We start from the raw sequence: 21,510 nt of genomic DNA on the forward strand, positions 1-21,510 counted from the left end.
GTCTCACTATGAGGCTCTAATGGGTCCAGTTCTCTGGCTTGCCAAGGCCAGTGGTCTCCTGTGTTCGTTTCCCCGCATACATAACAAGAGGAGACTTTGAGAGTTTGTGCAATAGTTTCTGCCAGGGCTAAGAACAGGTTCTTAGTTGTGGCCAGAATGGGAGGTGGGATGTTTCTTATCTCTTCATAAAAGGAATGAAAGATGCTGTGAGAGGCAGCTTGGAGTGCAAACGTGATTCTCTGGAAATGTAGCACAGCTCCAGGGTCAAGGCCTCTTCCGTCAATGCGAATGCTTATTTTGAAACTCTCCTTCCATTTGGGCTCACTGGAATTGGAAATAGTGAAATTAACTGGGTTACAGGCTTTAGTCTGGCAGTCTGGAGGGGCTGTACCCTTTTGAAGGACAGCTGTTTTGTCTCCCTTATTCCAGGTTGCCCAGGCCACACAGCTCCAGAAAGTGCATTCCAGGCAACCGCTGCAGGTGGTCCCCCAGCACATATATTCATGCTGGAGTCTATGTTCTCTTTCCCATGATGGGCTTCCACATGGTCTAGTAGAAGTCCATGACCCATTCATAGCTTCACAGGCATCAAAAAGTATTGATACTGGCAACTTGGGGTTGGTAATTTGGGTCCGATTAATTAGCTGCCCTGATTTATGAGAGCGCCGGACTTCTAACCATTCCTCAGTTGGTTAGTATCATGGATCAAAGCAAGTATATTGGTCCCCCTGTTGACAGATAGAATAAGTGGTCCTGTTGTGAGTACAACTTCCATGAATTTCTCCGGAACAGGAGAAATGAGTGGAGTAAAGCAAAGCCCATGTAACCCCTTGATCTGATCGGGTCACTCGAATGTACAGGTCACATGAGGACATGGATCCCGGCAGAACCAAAGGGGACCAGATTAACAGCAACAGGCAGCAAACATACATGTTGGTCATAAGATAAGAGTGTATGACAGTTAGAGAGTGTCTTGTGGAAGGGAGGTAAGGCAGTTTATTTTACCAGGCTGCCGATTCCTCAAGCTTCAGCTGTGCGTTGACTCACCAGCTTCCGGTGTGGCCAGAGCAGGGCTTTGAGATCGTCGTCTCCTTCTCTGTATTGTCAGGCGAAGAGGTCTCTCCGGATTGAGGGCAGTCTCCCACTCTCCACGGTCATCAGCTGTGCCAGCCGGTTTTACTCTAGAATGATGGATCCAAGCATCTATTCCTGTTACTTTAAGAGCAGTGGGGGTGGTTAGAATTGCAGTATAGGGGCCCTTCCATACCGGCCTCAAAGGCTCCTTTTTCCAGTCCTTTATCCACACCTGGTCCCCTGGCTTGTGGGGGTGTACTGTTATACCTAAGGACACAGGTATTCTGTCCGTGACCCATTTATGTATCCGAGAAATAGTGAGCCCCAGTCCTTGTAATTGTTTATGTAATTCCAAGTCTCCCAACTCCCTGGTGTTTCCTTTTAAACTGATTAGTGGAGGTGACCTTCCATATAAGATTTCAAATGGCGAGAATTCTATTCCCTCTTGGGGTGAGCATCTCACTTTTAAGAGGGCCACTGGCAACATGTCTATCCAGGGCAAGCCAGTTTCCTGACATAACTTTGCCAGGGTCTGTTTAAGGGTTCGGTTCATGCATTCTACTTTCCCTGAACTTTGAGGGTGATAAGCAGAATGTAGTTTCCGTCAGATCTGTAAAGCTTTTGCCACCTGTTGTACTGTTTCGGCCACTAATGCTGGTCCATTACCTGACCCGATGGTCAGAGGCATTCCATATCTGGGAATAATGTCTCTCAGGAGTGCCTTGGTTACTTCCCTTGCCTTTTCAGTTTGGGTAGGGAAGGCCTCTCCCCATCCTGAAAAAATACATATAAAAACTAGGAAATATTTGTACCCCTCACTAGGGGTGACTTCAGTGAAGTCCACTTTTATATCCTCAAATGGGGACAGTCCACAGTGTTGTGCTCTAGTTGGTCTGTGGGGACCCTGGCGGGCATTATTCTGTAAATAGTTTATGCATCTTTGGGAGACAGAGGAGCAGAGTGCAGGAAGACGAGCAATGAGATGGTACCTGCCCAGTAGGGTCTCTAAGGCAGTTTTGCCCATGTGGGTTAGCTCATGTTGTTGGTGGACTAGTCTGTAGGCCAGCTGTTCTGGAACGTAAACTCGGTGGTCCCGTGTGACCCACCATCCTGTTTTAGTTTTAGTTCCTCCTTCCTCCCTTATCCATTTTTTCTTCCTCTGGAGAATATCTGGGGATAGCTGGCACTTCTGGGGCCAGCAAGACCTTAGGTTTGTCTGGCTGTTGTCCCCGGGCTGCCTGTCTGGCAGCTGCATCAATACTACGGTTTCCTTTTGTCACTGGGTCATCTCCCTTTTGGTGGCCTTTACAGTGGATAACTGCAACTTCTTTAGGTTCCCATACTGCCTCTAGGAGCTTTAAGATTTCAGCCTGGTTTTTAATTCCTTTTCCTTCAGCAGTGAGGAGCCCTCTTTCTTTATATAAGGCTCCATGGACATGTAAAGTTGCAAAGGCATACCGTGGGTCGGTATAGATATTAACTCTCTGGTCTCGGCTGAGTTCCAGTGCTCTCATTAAGGCCCATAATTCTGCTCTCTGTGCTGACCAGCCTTGAGGAAGCACCTCTGCTTCTATCACTTTTAAGTCAGATACCACAGCATATCCTGCCATCCTTTTTCCATCCTCCATAAAGCTGCAGCCATCAGTATATAAGACCAGGTCAGGATTTTGGAGTGGTTTGTCAGTCAAGTCAGGCCTGCTGGAAAACACCTAATCTAGTACCTCCAGGCAGTTATGGTCTGGGGGCCCCATTCCATCTGGCAGAAGAGTGGCTGGGTTCAGAGTTCATATAATCTCCAGTTTTACCCGTGGACTTTCACATAGTAACCCTTGATATTGAGTCGTTCGTGCATGTGTGAGCCAATGGTGGCCCCTGGTATCCATTAGGGCTACAACTGAGTGTGGGACTTCAACATTGAGGTTTTGTCCCAGGGTCAACTTGTCAGCCTCTCTCACCAACAAGGTGGTAGCTGCCAGTGCTCGGAGGCAGGGAGGCCATCCGGCCGCAACTGAGTCCATTTGTTTAGACAGATATGCCACTGGCCTCTGCCAAGGCCCAAATTTTTGTGTTAAGTCTCCCAAAGCCATGCCATTTTTCTCATGAACAAAAAGGTTAAATTCTCTGGTTACATCAGGAAGTCCCACGGCTGGAGCCTCAGTGAGTTTGGTTTTGATTGTTTGAAATGCTGCCTCCTGGCTTGGTCCCCATTCAAGGGGAGCCTTTTTTTCTCCTTTTAGAGCCTCATACAGAGGCCTGGCCAAGTCTGAAAACCCAGGGATCCATATCCGGCAGAATCCTGCTGCCCCTAGGAACTCACGAACCTTCCGGCGGGTGGTAGGGACAGGAATGGCACAGACTGCCTGCTTTCTTTCAGTCCCCAGCATGCGTCGGCCCTGCATGATGTTGAAGCCCAGATAATACTTGACTTGTTTCTTTGCGGATTTGTGCCTTTTTCTTTGATACCTGATACCGTGCCTCCATCAGTAGGGAAAGGAGAGCTCTTGTTCCTTCTAGGCACTGAGCCTCCGTGGTGCCAGCCAGTAAGAGGTCATCAACATACTGTAGCAAAACACAGCCCAGTTTTTGTCCAGGAAATTCAGCCAGGTCAGCAGCTAGGGCGCCGCTAAGAAGAGTGGGAGAGTTTTTGAATCCCTGTGGGAGTCTAGTCCAGGTGAGCTGATCCTTTGTCCCTGTATGTGGATTCTCCCATTCAAAAGCGAACAAGAGCTGACTGGCAGGTGCCACCCGGAGGCAGAAAAAAGCGTCTTTTAAGTCCAGGCAAGTAAACCACTCAGCAGTGGAGGGGATCAGCCCTAGCAGGGTACACGGGTCAGGGACGGACAGATGTAATGTGACTGCTGCTTCATTTATGGCTCTCAAGTCCTGTACTGGGCGGTAGTCCTGTGTTCCCGGTTTTTTCACGGACAGTAAAGGGGTGTTCCAAGGGGACTGACGTTTTATTAACAGTCCATGCTGAAGCAGCCTATCCAGGTGAACCTGGATTCCCAGTCGAGCTTCTCTGGGAATTGAGTATTGCTGTAGCTTTACCGGTTGAGCTCCGGGTTTTAGATCAATCAAGACAGGAGCGTGGCATTTTGCCAGTCCTGGTGGGTTTCCTTCAGCCCAAACCAATGGGTATTTAGTCTCTAGTTCTGGGGGAATGGTCCCCATTTCTGAAGGGGAAGAGTGCAAGCGCCATTCCTCTTCCCTTTTTACAGCAAGAGCCATGATTAAAGGAGAGGGCGGTTCTGTCAATTTAAGTTGGGCCGATCCATCAGTAGAAAAGGAAATTTGTGTCCCCATTTTAGCCAGCAGGTCTCTTCCCATCAGGGCGACTGGGCAGTCAGGCAGGTAAAGAAATTCATGTATTACTTCATCGCCTCCTAACCGACATCGTCGAGGACTGCAGAAGGGCCTGTGGGTTTGGATACCTGTGGCGCCAAGTATGGTGGTTTCTTTCCCCGAGAGGGGAGCCACAGGTTGTGTAACCACAGAAAGTTCGGCACCTGTGTCAACAATAAAGTCTATGGGGTGGCCCCCTACTTGAATTCTGACCATAGGCTCTCGGGGGCCCAGTTGGAGAGAGCCTTGTCCCCCGTAATCAGACTCTGCCAGGCCAATCAGGTTGGTGCTGAATGGCTCAGATCAGTACTGGCTAGGTGGGGCCTTGGTCTTTTTCTCAGGACGGTTGGGGCATTCATTTTTTTTTTTTTTTTGTCTTTTTTTTTTTTTGTCGTTGTTGTTGTTATTGTTGCTATTTCTTGGGCCGCTCCCGCGGCATATGGAGGTTCCCAGGCTAGGGGTTGAATCGGAGCTATAGCCACCGGCCTACGCCAGAGCCACAGCAATGCGGGATCCGCGCCGTGTCTGCAACCTACACCACAGCTCATGGCAATGCCGGATCGTTAACCCACTGAGCAAGGGCAGGGATCGAACCCGCAACCTCATGGTTCCTAGTCGGATTCGTTAACCACTGCGCCACGACGGGAACTCCGTATTCATTTTTTCAATGCCCCTTTTCTTTGCAGTAAGCGCATTGGTCATGTTCCAGGGGACTCCTTTCCCCTGGCCTGTGCCTTGTCCCCTATGGGGTGGTCCCACTGGGGGCACCGGTTTTGATAGGGCGGCTTTCAGAAGAGTCACTTTTTGTTTCATTCTCGTCTCTGCATCCTGGTGGGCCATCTGGTCTCGGTTAATAAAAACCTTGTTGGCTATTTCCAATAGTTTAGTGGCATTCTCTCCTGCAAATCCTTCTAATTTCTGTAGCTTTTTACAGGTATCTGATTGGGCTTGTCCCACAAAGGCAGCATTTATCATCTGTTGGTTCTCAGGGGCCTCGGGATCAAAAGGGGTGTAGATTTGGAAAGCCTCACATAGTCTCTCATAGAATTTGGCTGGGCTTTCATTTGGCTCTTGTAGTATCTCACTGATCTTAGCTATATTAGTGGGTTTTTAGCCCCAGCTTTTGCCCCCTGTAGGAAGGCCTGCCAGTACCTCTCTAGGTTACGTTTCCCTTCTTCAGTGTCATAGTCCCAAGGGGGATTTTCTTCTGGGAAGGCTTCCGTCACCCAGTTTGCCAAGTATGCTCAACCCCCCGTATTGGGCTGAAGCCATTTTGGGGCTTCTGCTTCAATTCACCAGCGCTCTTTAGAGTCAAATAGAGTAAAGAGGAGTTGCCGGCAGTCTATCCAGGTGGGACAGTGTGTCTGGAAAATGAATTCTAAGAGATCAATCAGCGCCTGAGTCTTTTCAGAATATGAGGGCATATGGTGTTTCCAGTTGAGATCAATAGTGGAAAAGGGCTGGTAATAATAAAAACATCCCCCTTCTTGTATGGTCCCATTGGGGGCGACTTGCTGTGTCTCCCATAAGGGCATTTGTAATGCTAGAGTGGCTGCTCCAGTATTACAAATGCTCCTATGAGCTGACCGGAGACACCTGCTCATAGGTTCTGGAGAATCTGGCTGCGGGGGTGATAGCACCTTGGGAACTTCAGAAGCAGAAGGAGGAGGAGAAACAGAAGGCGGTGGGCTATCTGGCATCTGGGGACCTTCGGCTCCTGGAGGTGGGGCCGGCAGCACATAAGGTGGTGGCATAAGGGGCGCGTCCTCAGGTTCCCCTTGATAAATAGGTGGCACCTTGTTTTGAGACAAGGTTTTCTTCTTGGACTGGACTACTAGCACCCTACACTGTCCCTGGTCTGTGGTGCAGAACCGAACCCATGGGGGCCTCAAATAGGCAATTTCCAACCATTGATCAATATATGGAAATTGGTCTGGGTGTCCAGGGTCTCCTGTTATTATATACTGCTGCAACTGTGAACACATCTAAGGTCCCTTCTGGAGGCCAGCCAACACCAAAGGAGGGCCACTCTAGGGTACAGAGGATACACAGTTTTCCAGGACTCAGCTTAACAGCGTAATCTCTAGAAAATCCTTTCTTAAAATTCTTAACCATACACTCTAAGACAGTGGGCTTGGAAGCCGATTTACCCATTGTGTGAAGTCCCACCCTGTGCTGGTGACACAAAACAAACAGTGAGGACAAGGCCTCAGGTAACAATCGCTTCGTCCGCCTGACCACTCCCCCAGAGGAGATATTTCAGGTGCCTCTTAGCATAGGTGGGACTGTATAAACCCCAACATCAGGATCCCCCCGAAGAGGGCCACCATAAGCTGTATGAGGGTCACCGCGGAACTGCAGGTTAGGACTCACTCAGGCTCCGTAGTCCAAAGACGGTGGAGCATGGGCTCTCGTTCTCTCCAGTCACTCACACACACACCAGAATTGACAAGCCTCCTGATCCCAAGGGAGCAAACCCTGACCTGAGTGACCCTTTGGTCACTGAGAGGTGATCAGTCTCTCCATCCACCGTATGGCGGGTCCTGACTTGGGCAGATGTCCCCAGGGCACTCACCAGTCTGACGTCCTGTCCTGGAACCTGTTTCCACTCTCCTTCTGAGTCCGTTCAGGAAGCGGTGTGGGCCAAGGCCACGGCCCAAGTGAGGGTCTGGATCCGGCAAAGTGGCTGGTGCGTGCTATCCACCTGTCACTGGGCCAGCGACCATGGCCTCCCCGGGTTCCCCGACAACGGTGGCACAAGAGGTCAGCTTCGTTGTCGGCTTCCCGGCCAACGCACCAAAATGTTGCAGAAACCGCAAAAACCGTGGCAATGGAAGGAGACAAACAGCACTCGGAGATATGGAAAAGCAAGGTTTATTCAGCACCGGTGCAGGCTCAGAGAAGTCACCTCCAGAGTCGGAGCACCAGGTCTTTGTTCTCAGTAACCTTTATACACTACAAGGTCTTGATTTTCCCATGTAAGCATCCCGGACCTCCCCCATCCCCAAGCAGACAGTGTTCCTCCCTAAGAAACTGAGCAAGCAAGGTTGCAGAAGCAGAACTGATGAGCAGTGCTGGGTACCTGATTAGCAGGGCTGCTGGCTTGGACAGAGAGCACACAGTTGTTACACTATTACAAGAAGGGTGGCATAGTGATGAGCACAGCTGGAAAGGCTTGCAGCTGCCTTCTTAGCCAAGGGGGGTTGTTCTTTAGTTAAGACTCCATTTCAGATCCTTTGACCCTTACGGAATGTCCTACCTTGTCTCTTATAACAGTCTTCATTTTAAGGTCTACTTTGCTGATGGGAGTGTTGCTACTCCAGCTTTCTTTGGATTCCCATTGACATGGAGGAGTTTTTCCCATCCTCTCACTTTCAGTGTATGTGTGTCCCTACAAGTGAGGTGGGCTTCCTGAGGACAGGATACATATGGATCTTGTGTTCATATCCATTCAGCCAGCCTATGTCTGCTCCAGCCCACACTTTCCGACCCATCAGGTCATGACAGCCTTTGGGTTGGGGCAGCAAGTCCATTTACATTGGAGGTAATTATATGTATGTTCTTGTTGCCATTTTATTAGCTGTTTTGGATTTGTTTTTGCTGCTCTTTTTTCTCCTTCTCTCTTCTTGTGGTTTGATGACTCTGTTTAGTCTTGTATTTGAGTTGATTTTTCTTATTTTTGTGTGTATCAATTGTAGGTTTTGGGATTGCATTTGCCCTGAGGTGTTTTTGTCTTTTTGCCATTTCTTGGGCTGCTTGCGTGGCATATGGAGGTTCCCAGGCTAGGAGTCTAATTGGAGCTGTAGCTGCCAGCCTGCACCAGAGCCAAAGCAACGCAGGATCCGAGCCGCGTCTGCAAACTACACCACAGCTCCCTGCAAAGCCGGATCGTCAACCCACTGAGCAAGGGCAGGGATCGAACCCGCAACCTCATGGTTCCTAGTCGGATTCGTTAACCACTGCGCCATGATGGGAACTCCTGCCCTGAGGTTTTGATATAGGAGTCTCTATACATACGAGTTTACGTTGTTCGTCTGTTAATTGCAAGTGTGTCTCCAGGGTCCTGCATTTGTACTCACCTCTTCTCATGAATTTCTGGTTTTGGGAGCACTTTTGTGCGTGGACCGTTTCCTACCTTCACTGTATGTATGCCTTTCCTGGTGAGCCATGTCATTTTTGGTATTTTTGTTTCCTGTTGCAGCCTTGCCTTTTCTGCCTGGAGAGGTTCCCTTAGCCTTTGTTGTAAAGCTGGTGTAGTGGTGCTGAATTCCCTCAGCTTTTGTTTATCTGTAAAGCTTTTGTTTTCTCCTTCAAATCTGAATGAGAGCCTTGCTGTGTAAAGTCCTCTTGGTTGGAGGTTTTCTCCTTTCATCGCCTTAAGTATATGATGCCAGTCCCTTCTGGCCTGCAGAGTTCCTGCTGAAAAATCTGCCCATAACCTTATCAGGGTTCCCTTGTACGTTATTTGTGTCTTTTCCCTAGCTGCTCTCCGTATTTTCTCTTTGTGTTGAATTTTGGTCCGTTTGTCTCAGGGTGTTCCTCCTTGGGTTTATTTTACATGGTGCTTACTGTGCTTCCTGGGTTTGAGTGAGTGGTTCCTTGCCCATGTTAGCTCTGTTTTCAGGTATTATCTCTTGGAACGTTTTTATCTCTCCCTCTCTCTCTCTGTCTTTCTTTCGGGCACCCCTACAATACGGATGTTGTGCGTTTCACATTGCCCCAGAGTTCTCTGAGACTCTCTTCATTTCTTTTCAATCTTTTTCCTCTTTTCTGTTCTGCATACGTGATTTCTACTCATCTGTCTTCCACCTCAACTTATTTGTTATTCTGCCTCCTGTATCCTGCTGTTGGTTGCTTCTAAGGAATTTGTTATTTCAGTTATTGTACTTTGCATCTCATGTGCTTAAGTTTGAAATCTTGTATTCCTTTCTCAGTGTTTGCTGCAAATTATCCATCTTTGCCTCCAGTCTCTTTCCAGTGTCCTGCATCATCTTCACTGTCGTCAGTCTAAAGTCTTCGTCCTAGAGACTGAGAATCTCCAGATCCCTGAGCTATTTTTCTGGGGTTTTTTCTTTCTCCTTTATATGAAATAGAGTTCTCTGCCTTTTCATTTTTATGAGTTTTGGAGTAGTCTCCTTTTTGCAGACAGTAGAGTTGTAGCCTCTCTTACTTCTGATGTCAGCCTCCTTGTGGCTGTGGTTGGTTGGGGGGGTTGCTGTAGGCTTCCTTATGGGAGGGACTGGTGCCTGCCCACGGGTAGGAGGAGCCTATTCCTATCCCTCTGGTGGGTGGGGCTCTGTCTCTGGGTGTGATTAGAGGCTGCTGAGTGCGCCTGGGGGTCTTTAGGCAGCCTGTTGCCTGCTGGGTGGGGCTGTGACCCCACCTGAATTATTGTTTGGCCTGGTGCTTCTCAGTGCTGATGGGTGGGACCAGATTTTCCCAAAATGGCCACCTCTAGAGGAGCACGTGCTGCTGAATATTCAGAGACCTTTGCCTCCAGTGTCCTCCCACAAGGAGCCACAGTCACCCCGGTTTCCCAGGAGATCCTCCCAGAAGTGCAGTCAGGTAGGACCCAGATTCCTGTGGAGTCTCTGCTTTGCCCTTGGACCTGGTGCACATGAAAGTGGTGTAAGCCTCCGCTGAGGGTCACTGTGGCCCCGCCCCTGCTTCCCCCCCACATTAGCCCCGCCCCGGACCCCGCCCCAAGAAACCTCCCTGAGTGTTTGACCACCATTTCCAAAGCTGTGCTTTCAGGTCAAGCCCACGGGGCGGAGACAAAGGGAGAAAAGACCAGACCCTCCCAGCACCGCTCTGACTGTCTTTGGATCCACAGCTGTAACCTGACAGGTGGGAGCAGGTGGGAGACGTGGGACTCAGGGACTTCTTAAAACGCGGCATCCCTCGATGAGTGGCTGGATCCAACAAAGGAAAATCCCAGGATTTCAATCAGGCCCAGGGTTTATGTCTGGACTGTGTCTAATTCCAGGCTTGTTCCTCCTGGCCCAGATGTGCCCCCGCCCACGTCCCAGACCCAATGCTGAGGTGCACCTCCTGGGGAGGGTCAATGTGGCCCCTCCCCCGCGGCCCCGCCGCTGCATTAGCTCCGCCCCAGACCCCGCCCCATGAAACCTTCCCCACTTGTACAAGTTCCAAGGCTGTGCTTTCCGGTTAAGGCCACTGGGTGGAGCCAAAGGGAGGGAAACACCCCGTGTTTCAGAGACCAAGTTCCTGTGTCCCCGCAGTAACCTCCCACTAGGAGCAGGTGCGAGAACTTCAGGGGGTTTTTCTAAAATCTCGGGGTCCCCTGGCAAAAGCCTGAATCCAACGAAGGAAAAGTCACGAGTGGCTCAGGGCTTATGTGCGGACTGTGTCTAATTCCAGGCTTGTTCCTCCCGGCCCCCGATGTGCCCCCGCCCACATCTCAGAGGCAGAGCTAAGGTCAGGGTGTGCCCGCGGGTGGGGCCCCGACCTCATCCCAGACCCTGAGCTGATTAGTGTGATGATGGACAGAGGGACAGCGGGGTCGCATGAGGGGCCTGCATGGACACACGAGCTCAGGCAACCAGGTATGGACAGACGTTTGGGAGGGTGGCTCTGCCCATCTCATGCCAAGAGGCATGGAGATTCTGGGGGCCTCTGCCCTGCCTGGGGGTACAGCCGCTCCTCCCCTCCCGCTGGGTCCCCTTTATTCCCAGAGCATTTGAACTGGGGGCCAGTGGGAACCCCTTAGCCAGGAAAAGGTGGGGCGTCCTCACCGAGGGGCCAGGGGGATGCTGCTGTTTTTCTTTTTCTGTCCTGTTTTCTTGGTGCTCAGCTATCGGGATGGGTCCATCAGGGTCCTCGTCCCAGTGGATCAGCGTGACTCAGGACAGCTCAGGGCATGTTGTCACTTCTTTCCATGGGAGGTGTTGGAGCCACCAACCACATTCTGTGGCCCTGACATGCGTGGCTTCCTCTGTCCAGTGCCCCAGATGTCAGTCTCAAGGACAGGATGCCTCTCAGAGGATGTGCCATGTGGGAGGGTCTCTGGGGGCCTCACAGGTGACCACCACCTGGGGCTTAAACCACAGGCATCCCCCCTCCCCCAGCTATTGGGTTCAGATGTCTGAGGTCAAGGGGTCCCAGGGCCGCGATCCCTCCAGAGGCTCCAGGGCAGGGTCCTTCCTGCCTCTTCCAACTTCTGGGGGCTCCAGGGGGCCCTGGGCTGGTGTCCACCTCCCTCCCGTCTCAGCATCACCCCCCCAACCCCTGCGCTGGCCACCTTCTCCCATCTGCACATCTGTCTCTCTGTCCCAACATCTTGTTTCTGCAGAGACCCCAGTCCTGTGGGGTCAGCCTTGAAGTGTGAAGCCAGGGGTGGGGCAGTTAAGCCTGGGGAGACCCCCTTCCCACTTGCCCTGCAGTGGGCAGAGCTGACCCCATGGGGCCGTAGCCTGGTCCTGTGTGCCATGGACGTCCTGGGTGGGTGAGTCACAGGGACACACCTCCTCCATGGGGTCTGAGTGTGGGAATGGTGGGGCCTGGTGCCCATCACAGCCCCTGTGGCCGTGTCCTGCTGTCCTCTTGAGGTCCAGTCACCTGAGGGTGTCCTCTTGTTTATGTGTTGGTGAGGGTCTGGGGGTGGGCCTGGCCTCCATCCAGGGGGTCCCATCAGCACCTGAGTCCTGTGGGTGAGTAGGGGGGGGCAAAGGCAGGGGTGGGGTGGGGGTGGTGACGTTAAGGCAATGGGGGCAGCTGTGTCCTCTTTTCACGGCCTGAGGGTCAGGTCGGATGCCTGACTCTGGGTGGGGGGGGAACCCTGGGGTTGATAATTGAGGTGATTATGGGCCCAGAATCTTGGGGGGAGGCGTCTGTGTTCTGGAGGAGCTGCCGTCCTTTTCCCTGCCCCTGCCATTGGCCCTGTCCCCTTGCCCCCATTTCCCCCTCCCCCTTCCCCTCTGTCCCCTCACCCCCCTTTCCCCTCCCCCATTCCTGCATCCCCTCTGCTCCCTCCCCCTCTCTCCATTCTCTCCTCTTCCTCTCCCGTCCCCTTCCCCATCCCCTCCCCAGTCCACTGACCACTCTTAGTCCCCACCCTCTCCCCCCAGCACAGGGACATGGCCAGAGTGACCACCAGTGCAGAGACACCGGGACCCGGCCATCCTGCAATGAGGGAGGGGGCTCCACCCGTGTCCGATCTGCCCGGCTGGTCGATGAATTGGTGTGATGACCCCACTGCTGGACACGCTCATCCAGCGGGATGTGTGGGTGTGGATGTGGACATGGTGTGGGTGCGATGTGTGTGTTTGATGTGGGTGTAGATGTGGGTGTGGATCTGGTGTGTGATGTGGGGTGTGTGCTGTGTGTCCTCAGACACAGGGGTGGTGGGTATGCATCTTGGGTGTGTCCCTGGGGTGACGATGGAGGGCCTTAGGCTCAGCCTTTCCACTCTGTAGAAATCACATGAAATCGTGTACGTGTTGGGGGATGGTCCACTGAGCCCCAACATTCACTGGTCTCTGCAGACCCGGGGACAGGGGTCACATTTTGTGGGCCCCGGTTGCTCACGTGAGCATACGAAGGGGGCTTCTACCCTGTGAGTGGGTAGATGGGGGTAAAAAACATCCCCCTGTCCCCCAGGGGAGCCCTGTGATGATCCGGAAAACAGCCTGACTCAGGCTTGGCTTGTCATCACTCGGCCACTGCTGCCCTGTGGCATAAGGAGTTCCTGGGCCAGGGCTGCAACTGTGGCAACGCTGGAGCCTTGAACTCCCTGTGCCCGGCTGGTGATGGAACCTGTGTGGGAGACCCCGGGGTGGATGCTTTATGGGCTGGTGGTTACGCATCATACACAGTGAGTCAAAGTGAGGTTTCCCCCTCAGGCCCTGCTGTCTACACACCAGGCCCCTCCAGCTACATAACCTGGGCTTGGGTGCAGCTTCTGACGCACGTGCCTGGGGTCCTGCCGGCTCCCAAGCATGTCAGCTGCTCCGTGCGCTCTGTCCTCAGCCCAGCGCCTCGCCAGGCTCTTCTACGCATTCAGTTGGGCCGTCGTTTCCTCCCTCCATCCTCCACAGTCTCGGGGGTCCTGCTTCCTGGTAGCAAAGACCCCGCTGGGGCCCTAGAGGAAAGCACCTCATATTCCTGACGTCCTGTCAGGAAGGAGGTTTGTACTTTCTGGCCATTGACAGCGACTCTGGGATGGTCCCTTGTGCAGCTTGTGAGCATTGGGGATGGCCCCTTGGGGCTGGTTTCCTGCCTGGGTGCTGCAGACGATGCCCTGTGTGTTGCTTGTACCTGTCTGTAGTATGTTGTACACTGTAGGTCATACGTTGTAAGTTTGTACATTGTCTGTACAGCACATGGTCCATGTTGCATGTATGTTGCATGTTTGTACAGCACATGGTGTAGCATGATGTATGCAGGTTGCGTGTTTGCAGTTGTGTGTACAGCACAGGTCTGCATGGCATGTTGTGTGAATGTTGTGTGTTTGCATGTCATGTTTGCACAGCACACAGTTACATGATGTATGCATGTTGCATGCTTGCATGTCATGTATTTGTACAGCACAAGTCAGTGTTGAATGTTGTATGTATGTTGTGCGTTTGCATGTTGTATCTTGGTACAGCATAGTCTGTGTTGCATGTTGTATGAATGTTGTGTTTGCATGTCATATGTTTGAACAACACATTCTGTTTTATATGATATATGCATGTTGCATGCTTGCATGTCATGTATTTGTATAGCACATGGTCTGTGTTGCATGTTGTATGTGTGTTGTGTGTTTGCGTGCTGTATCTTTGTACAGCACATGGTCTTTGTTTCATATGATATATGCATGTTGCATGCTTGCATGTAATGTATTTGTATAGCACATGGTCTGTGTTACATGTTGTATGAGTGTTTGCATGTTGTGTGTTTGTACAGCACATGGTCTTGTTGCATGGGTGTAGTGTGTTTGCATGTCATTCTGCCAGTCAGCCTCATGCTCCAGCACTTGTCCATGTCAGTTCCTGTCCTGTGTGCACTGGTTTCATGTTCATGTTCATATTTTGACCCTTTGACCTCTGTCTTGTATGCAGGCAGGGGTGGGGTGTTGGGGGGTTTTCCAGGCTCGGCTGCTGTGCCCCTCCCAGCACTGGTCTCCCACCTTGGAAAGGCTGGGTCTCCGTGGGGTGGATGGTTCCTGCTCCCATGGGGATGACTGGATGCCCATCTCAATGGGTGCCAACTCACCCCTGGCCCCACAGGCCCTTGTCCTTCTCAGTGACCTGCTGCTGACCCTGAGCTACCAGGTCCCCAAGGAGGACACAAGCTGCTCCTTCTCATTCCTGAGCCCGTCTGCAGCCAAAGGTGGGTGCCTACACCAGGGAGGACATGTGCTTGCAGGAGACAGTGGGGCTGTAGGTCCCCCCATCCCTGGTGGGAGCTTGGGGTGCTGTCAGCTGTCCTGGACTGGACTCAGGACTCAGGCAAGCAGGGGCCAAGGCAGCCTGCATGGACACACAGCTGGGACATGTGCCTGGGGGGGTTGGGACACACAGGTATGATGTGTCCCTGCGGAGGGGTGTTGGGACGCACAGCAGGGACATGTGCGTGAGGGGGGTTGGGACACGTCTGTGCTGACCTTGGCTCCTCCCAACACCGGGATCCCAGGTCCCAGGGAGGCCCCATGTGTGACCTTCCCAGTGACCTTGAAGACCTGTGCTGCGACAATGACTGGGGGAGGGCATCTATCCATCCCGTCACGTCTGTGCTGTCATGTTGTCATGACGCGTGAGTGAGCCTTGGTTTTCTGACTCTGCCTTTGTGGAAGAGTGGCCCCAGCATTGTGGGGTCCAGGGTATGGCATGTGGCCCACTTCCTGCTGGGCTGTTGCCTGCTGTGTTTTCCACGCTGAGGCCCCCGCCCCAGCATCAGGGGCTACTTAGAAATGTCTGATGAGCAGAGTCTCTGAGGCGTCTGCCTGGCATCGGGCCCCAGGCGGTGTTGGTCCAACCGTGTCGCAGAGGAGGAGGTGCTCACCTGAGGCCGGAAGGGGATCTGGGCTCTTATGGGGACAGCCTTCAGCCCTCAGTGGCCGTGATGACCCCGCCATGGGCACCCACCCGAGGGCCTCAGACCTCCCTGCTGCTGCTGCTGCTGGAGTTTCTCCCTTTCTTGGGGGTTGACCCCTGCTGCGAGCGTGTCTGTGGTTTCTCTGGAAGTGCTGGGGAGGGAGCGCCCCCTCCCTGAGGGGGAGCATCCGATGCGGCATTCCTGGGGTGGGGCGCCCAGATGTGGTGTTCCTCGCATGGAGTTCCCAGGTGGGATATTGCTAGTGTGCCGTTCTTGGCACGGATCTGCCAGGTGTGGTGTTCCTGGAGTGGAGTTACCAGATGTGGTGTTTCTGGCGTGGTGTTCCTGGCATGGAGTTCCCAGGCATGGCACTCCCAGGCATGGCACCCCTGGCACGGTGCTCCCAGCTGGCACGTGTCCTTCAGGATCCAGGCTGCACACAGGCGAGAGGCCCAGCTCTTCCTAGATGCCCGTCAGATGCCCCCTATCTTCCCTGTCCTGGGGACGTGGCATCCCACCGCCCCCCTTTCCCCCTGATGTTCATACGCCAATGTCGCTTTGGTTTTCCTGCAGTTTGCTCCTTGGTGGGAGTGGCCTCGTTTGTTTCTCGTTGTGGAGCAGCCCAAAATGTTCAAACGATCCAAAAATTCCAAAAAGCATCGGCCCTACATGTACTTTTCTCTCCTGGTAAATAAACCACGGGTGCCTCCCCTGGTCAGTGAGTTTCCCTTGGGTCATTGTGTTGAAAAGCTGCGAGAGCTTCCGCGGGTCCGCTGTGACGTGGCTGGTGTAGATGGAGCTGGAGTAGGCTGGTCTCCATCTGGCCACTAATCAGATCAGTGACCTCCGTGTGGGTCACTGTGGTTCTACGCCACACACACCCCCATGAGTGTCCCCAACCCCAGGGGGACCCGCAGCATCAGCCTTCCTTTGAGCACCAGCCTTTTCCTGGGACCCTGTCCTTGTCACCTGTGGGGGAGGCCCTTCCACATTCTCCTCTGTTTTGTCTTGAGCCCAGGTCCCCTGGGGCGGGGTCTCTGCGCTCCTGTTGTGGTTGACAAACCCATCCAGATGCTGGACTCCTCCCCTGAAGTGCAGAGTCTGTGGAAGGCCACCAGCAATTCTGGGGCCCGCCCTCGGGGGCTCGGTGCAGCCCTGGATCACAGACTGGGCACACAAGCCTGTGGGTGTGGCCACAGCACAGAGGCTTTTCAGCTTCTTATGGGGTCTCTTGGAGGTAAGCAGCCCCCACCCCTTCAGCTGGAAGGGGGTGTCAAGCCTGCCATGGCTCCTCCCTTTTGGGAAAAGGTGCCCAAATGGATCCCCAGACTCAGGACACGGACCCCTCCCCATGAACCTCACCTGGACCCGGCAGATTGGGTGGGTGCCCCCAGGCCTTGCACCCAGGTGGTCTCCCAGAGCCCCAGCACATGGGAGGTGTCTTCCTGACCTGCCCTGCTCTTCCGCAGCTATTTCAGAAGCACCTGGACACATACAGCTGGGCAGAGACGCTCCTGAGTTCATCTGCCGCGCCCTCGACTCTACCTGGCCGCTGGCTCACAGCCTGGTGCTTAAGCCACCCACCTGATCCACAGGTAGCTGGGCCCCTCCCCTGCCTAACCTCCACTGCTCCATCGGGCCCCCGCCTTTCCGAGCTGAGCTGAGCTCGTATCTGCAGCTGGTGGTCTGGAGCCCTGCCCCTTTCTCTAAGCCCCGCCCCCCGGAATGGACCGGTGTCAGCGCAGAAGCCAGAGGCCAGACAGGACCGATGAGAAAGAGGCTGCCAGCACTTCCCCAATCTCTGCTGCCCACTCCTGCTCGTCAGGTTCTGCAAGATCCCCGTGGAGCGTGAGTGCCCGGCCTGGTAGAGGCTGGGGGGAGACCTGGAGGGACTGGGGGCGGGGCTCCCTCCGGCTGGAGTCTGCACCTCTGCCGGCCCCCACCCTCCGCTCACGCATTTTCCACCCTGTCTGGACAGGTGGAGCTCTGGGGTGGCTGCAGCCCCGAGATTGGGCTGGCCCTTCTGGCCGTTGGTGCAAGGACCCTGCCTGGGTCTTGGCGATGAAGGGCGGGGACGGCTGCTCCGCGGGTGGGCGGACGTGTGCAGACCCCTGGCTCGGTACAAAGAGTTCCAGAGGCAACGTGGGCTCCGCCCATCCCGCCCAGGGACCCGCAGCTCAGGAGCGGGGGCTCAGGGGGTGTCAGAGAGGCCACTGGGCTCCCGCGTCCTGGGGCTGGGCCTCTGTCAGCGTGTATCAGGCTCCGCGCCCCCGTTCTCCTCCACCAGCAAGCAGGCGATGTCCTTCCACGTTCCCTCTCAGGACGGACTGAGTCTGATGAAGGTGCGCCCCGCGGGGGCGGCCCTGAGCCTGGCTTGTCCCTGAGGGGAGGACTGGCCACTCTCCCCTGCAGGGTCTGTGACACCGTTGTCTCTAGGGACTCAGATTTCATCCGAGGAAGACGTGGTCACGGAGCCGTCCAGCCCGGTGGGTGCATCGCAACGGCGGGGGCGGGGGCTCTGGGCCACGGCTGCAGGGACGCTGGAGGGTCTGGAGCGGCTGTTGCAGGGGATGGGGGGCCCAAGGGGCTGCCTCTTCCTGCCCCCACCCCCAGGCGGGGGTCTCCAGGTGACCTCTGCCTCTGCCTGGGGTGGGGAACGGAGGGGGCTTCCGGGCAGGATTCTCACCAGTGACCTGGGGCCACTGTAGGAAGGGTCGCCTGGCGGTGGGCCTGGTTGTCATGCCCTCCCCATCCCAGCCACCCTGGTGTTCTGAGCTCCTGCAGGATCTCGGGTGCATCTCCAGGCCTGGACCTGAGCAGCTCAGAGCACTGCGTCTGGGGTGCCCTGGGGTCCTCGGTGCCTGTCCTGGCTCCTGCCTGCAGCACCAGCCCCCCAGCCCCCTGGCCTGAGCTGGAGCGGGGTTCTCGGGGAGGCCGGTGGATTGGGGCGGCCCTTGGTGGGGTAGGAGCCCTGTGCAGACCCAATCCTGTGGGATCCGTGTACCAGCCCAGGGGCTCCGGGCAGGAGTGTGGCCAGCCCGCAGGAAGGCCCTGCTCCGGAGTCTTGCCCCTGTGTCCTCGGGTCCCCGATAGCTGTGGGGGGCATTGCCACCACATCCGTGTGTATGGCAGCCTCTGCATGTGGACGACCCAGGCCCTGGGGTCCCCAGACTGAGGGGCTGGCGATGGCCCGTCATCCACATGCGCAGATCTGACCCTGTACGGGGTTCGGGGCATGTGACCGTTGATGCAGGACCTACCCAGGTGCCCACTCCTGCTGACTGACCGCTGCGCTGGGCAGGCAGGTTCCAGAACAGCTCTGACCCCGTCCACGATGCTCAGCGCAGGGTGCTGGGCGGACCTGCGGGGCCCCAGCCCTGCTGTTGGAGCAGTGTGTCCAGCGCCGTGAGTCCAGCTGCAAGACAGACGGACTCACTCCCCGAGGTCTGGTCAGTGGCCATTTAATTAGACCAACTGCCCTGTGCCCGGGGCTTGTTGGCTGCCTCCCCCTGGATGCGTGGGGCCGGGCTCTCCTGGAGCAGGGGGTGCCAGGGGGGCATGGGGGTGGGTATCAGGCTGTCCCTGTTTGTCTGCAGGGCTGTTTGTCACAGATAGACGGGACCACAGGAGGCTGGCCACGGGGGCAGTGTCAGCACCTGGGGCCAGAGCTCAGGCCGCGTGGCCCAGGAGGGTCAGGCTGCTGGGAGCCCTCAGGCCCAGCACCCGTGACCCACGCCGGGCTGGCTCCCTGCCCCCGAGGGCCACACCCCTGTGGGCCCCCCCCACGGTGACACTGCCATCCGTCACTCTGCAAACTGCGTCCAGCATTCCTGCTGCTCTGTCTGGTTTTGTCATCAGCGGAGCCTGTGGCTGAAAATCCGTAAATTCTTTATTTGAAAATACAAACGTGATCTCATAAAACATTTTTAAACAGCTCTGCACGGCAAATAAAAGGTAACTTTACAAGTTTTGTACATTTACACAACAACGTTCACAGAAGCTGGCGTGGGTGCTCCCTGTGGCGGTGGCGTGCCCTCCCGGGGACGCTCGTGCAGGACGGAAGCTTCTGGGGCTCCTGGAATGTTCCTGACGACCACCGCCCACCTGCGGGCCCCTGCCCGCCGACCAGCCCGAGGGACAGCAGCCCGGTCCCCTCTGGGGCTGGCTGTCAGCAGGGACAAGGGGGCGCCTCCACACACCGGGACACAAGAGCCGGCCAGCGGGGCCGCGGCCGTCCTCATCTTCAGGGACGCCCTGGACGTGGGTGGCCCCCAGGCCAGGCCCGGGTTCCTGTGTGCGCGTTGGCCCCTCCAGGACAGGTGGGACACGCGCCTCCGTGCCCGCCTCCGACCAGCTTCCGCGTGAATAAATAACAACTATCATTCCGTCAAACACACTTCACTTTCTGTAAAAGACACAGCTCAGCCACCAAACAGTCTGCTTTCGACACAGAAGCCGCTGCCTCCAGCGGGCCGCACGGACGTCCCACGGGCGGGTCACGAGGGCTGCAGGTCGTCATCCCCGCACTCGTACAGGTCGACGGTGCCCAGGCCGGACGGCGTCTCGAAGAAGGGCCTCTGGGCCAGCGGAGACCGCAGCGCACTCAGCTTCTGGTCCACAGGGCTGAGCTCGGCCTCGTACCTGCAGGGAGGGGTGCAGTGAGGATGCACAGGGGCTGGGCACCCCCTGCGCTCAGGTGAGCAGAGGCGTTCCCCACAGAGCCTCGAGGGGCCACCTGCGCTCAGGTGAGCAGGGGCACTGGCCAAACGGCCTCGAGGCGCCCCCTGTGCTCCATGACGTGTGGCCTTGGCTGCTGCAACTCTGAGCTTGTGGCATCTGGGCCCAGAGGCCTCCCTGGTGAATCCTGCCAACCGGGGGAAAGGACACGTCCCTGATACGAACTCTTCCAGAAAACAGCAGGAGGAGGCCGCTGTTCCAGGGGCCATAACCCGGAAGCCAAGGTGGTCACCAGGGGCCAGCATGACCCCCACCCAAGACAGGACAGTGTCTCCGGCGGACGCCAAGAACATACAGAAAGGACCCTGCATCACGGCCGGGCTGGCCAGGGGACGCGAGGCCCGTTCACTCAGCACCATTCACTGAATCTGCAGGCGACAGACCCGGAGCCGCGTGGCCAACGCACTTGACCACGTTCAGTGTCTCCACAAACTGGCGTCAAACAGACGCCCTCACGCTGGTGCAGGACCCTGACAAAACCCCACAGCGGGCTCCGTGCATCTCGGGTAGAGAAGGGGACTCCGGACCGGAGACGGGGCCGAGGCCAGGCCACCTCCGGTCATCTCGTTCACTGAAGGTCATCCTGGGTGTCCCAGGAAACCACGGCCAGGAAGAAAGACGACGTCCACAGAGCGGAGAAGAACGGCCCCAGGTCAACAGGGACCTCGGCTGCCACTAGGAAAACGCCAAGAACGTGGAAAACAGCTTAGAAACCTAACAAGTGCACCTGATAAAACAGAAGACACGTGGACCGCGCATCTCTGTGGCGCCAGGGGAGGCCCAGGATGGAGACGCTGACGGAGCCTTGGCGGCCCCCAAACTGTGACATCCTGCGGTTCACAGCTCATAAAACACGCAAAGACCAGTACACCAAAAACCACCCACCGCCGCCGGGAGAGGGGGCTGGAGACGTGAAGAGACAGCGCACACTGCAGCTCGGGCACCTCCGAGTCTGTACGACCGCCACTGTCCCCACCGGCCTCACGCAGTCCTCAGAGCTGCAGCACAACGTGTTCTAGAAGCAGACAAGCTCACTCTTACACTTCCACATGGAGGCAACGGAAGCCACACCACCCTGGAGAACAGAGCCCCGGCTCTCAGCACGCGATGGCCGGTTCCCGCAAAGCAGCAGAAAGCGGGACCGGGCGGCCGGGGAAAGGACGGTCCCACTGATCGGGGGACAGATGCTCCCAAGACCGAGCCTCGCAGGGGGTCCAGCGGTCACAGGCCGATTCTCACCCCCAGGAGACGGCCCAGCCCAGTAAGTGCCCCCGAGGCTACTCCTGGGACCTCAGGCTGAACCCACGGCTCACACGGAAG

General features: G+C 55.6%; 2 protein-coding genes across 9 annotated transcripts in view; one reads left to right on the forward strand and one right to left on the reverse strand.

Annotated features, from left to right (window-relative positions):
* The window catches only part of LOC146394430 (uncharacterized), a 227,947-nt gene that overhangs the window by 204,796 nt on the left and 1,641 nt on the right, over positions 1-21,510 (forward strand). The window contains exons 1-9 of one of the 5 annotated variants that reach the window (XM_085007372.1): positions 13,476-13,561; positions 14,646-14,748; positions 16,027-16,140; positions 16,472-16,690; positions 16,923-17,048; positions 17,132-17,301; positions 17,741-17,795; positions 17,890-17,939; positions 19,451-21,451. In XM_085007372.1, coding sequence (XP_084863498.1) covers positions 16,081-16,140; positions 16,472-16,690; positions 16,923-17,048; positions 17,132-17,301; positions 17,741-17,795; positions 17,890-17,939; positions 19,451-19,826 — 1,056 coding nt within the window. In that variant the 5' untranslated portion in view covers positions 13,476-13,561; positions 14,646-14,748; positions 16,027-16,080 and the 3' untranslated portion in view covers positions 19,827-21,451. Of the gene's footprint in view, positions 1-13,475; positions 13,562-14,645; positions 14,749-16,026; positions 16,141-16,471; positions 16,691-16,922; positions 17,049-17,131; positions 17,302-17,431; positions 17,940-18,706; positions 18,848-19,387; positions 21,452-21,510 lie in introns of those variants that run through there. The other 4 variants (XM_085007373.1, XM_085007377.1, XM_085007376.1 and 1 more) reach the window with 4 other exon arrangements.
* Positions 19,325-21,510, reverse strand: part of LOC146394431 (serine/threonine-protein phosphatase 2A regulatory subunit B'' subunit beta) — a 108,142-nt gene continuing 105,956 nt past the window's right edge. For all 4 annotated transcript variants that reach the window (XM_085007368.1, XM_085007370.1, XM_085007369.1 and 1 more), the window contains one exon: positions 19,325-20,094. In XM_085007368.1, the coding sequence (XP_084863494.1) occupies positions 19,950-20,094 (145 nt within the window). In that variant the 3' untranslated portion in view covers positions 19,325-19,949. The remainder of the gene's footprint in view (positions 20,095-21,510) is intronic.

The sequence above is a fragment of the Sus scrofa genome, chromosome X (genome assembly GCF_054392235.1).
Source record: "Sus scrofa isolate SSC_HxYL_T2T_F1_AM1 chromosome X, Sscrofa_HxYL_maternal_Yorkshire_Landrace_v2.0, whole genome shotgun sequence".
Lineage (NCBI taxonomy): Eukaryota > Metazoa > Chordata > Mammalia > Artiodactyla > Suidae > Sus > Sus scrofa.